Below are 783 nucleotides of genomic sequence, written 5' to 3'. Positions count from 1 at the left end.
GGCAGGGATTTCCCGAGCAGAAGCCCCGCGGGAAGGGGAGCAGCCGAGCCCGCTTTGTTCGTGGGGCCGGGTCCGGGGCTCGCTTGGAGCCTCAACAAAGGCGCTGCCTGGCTGGGAGGCTCCCGGCACGCACATGTGTGGACACGCGTGTCCTCCACGCCGGGCTCCCCGCGGGTTGCAGCAAGGCTGGAGGGTGGCTGGGCCGTGGGCAGCCCGCACCTCGGCGGCGGAGCGCTTCGATCCCTTACCAGAATCGCTTTGGCCCTCGGATCCCGAGGATGCGGGGATCTTGCTCTCGGCCAGCGGGCAAAGGAAGACGGCAGCGGGATCCACGCACTCGCTCACCGAGCTGCTGAACCCGAAATCCTGCGCGAAGGAGGGTTTGTGGGGGGTGGCCCTCTGCGTGCCCGTGGAAAGTTTCTCTGTCATCGCCTTCTCCAGTCTCTCCCGGGCTGAAAACCCGCTCCACATGCAATCCTTGAGGATGAAAGCGCTCAGGTTCCCGAAGATCTCCCCCGTCCCTATGAGATACTCCGGCTCTTCCCCGGCCAGGCAGTAGCGGGAGAGCCAGCCGGACCGATCCTCCGCCCCGGAGCAGCAGGCTTTCTCCCCGGGGGTACCCAGGGGTGAGAGGGGGGGCGTGGGGACCAGCTCGAACTTCTTCCAGATGTCCTCGCTGGGCGCCGTGGAGCGGTGGAAATCCTCTTGGGCGTCGTGGTCGTAGAAGTAGTGTTGGTACGAGTCAAACTCCATCTCTGCATGGGAGGGGGGGTGGGGGTGGGG

The 783-nt window shown here is 66.3% G+C and overlaps 1 protein-coding gene across 1 annotated transcript in view; it reads right to left on the bottom strand.

Annotated features, from left to right (window-relative positions):
• MYCL (v-myc avian myelocytomatosis viral oncogene lung carcinoma derived homolog) overlaps positions 1–753 on the bottom strand; it is a 3,665-nt gene extending 2,912 nt beyond the window's left edge. Inside the window, exon 1 of the mRNA XM_009276248.1 lies at positions 249–753. Within this exon, the coding sequence (XP_009274523.1) occupies positions 249–753 (505 nt within the window). The remainder of the gene's footprint in view (positions 1–248) is intronic.
• Between the last annotated feature and the right edge of the window lie 30 nt (positions 754–783).

This window comes from Aptenodytes forsteri, unplaced genomic scaffold, assembly GCF_000699145.1.
Source record: "Aptenodytes forsteri isolate BGI_AS27 unplaced genomic scaffold, ASM69914v1 Scaffold321, whole genome shotgun sequence".
In the NCBI taxonomy this organism is placed as follows: Eukaryota; Metazoa; Chordata; class Aves; order Sphenisciformes; family Spheniscidae; genus Aptenodytes; species Aptenodytes forsteri.
This window is presented reverse-complemented; position numbering and strand designations above follow the sequence as displayed.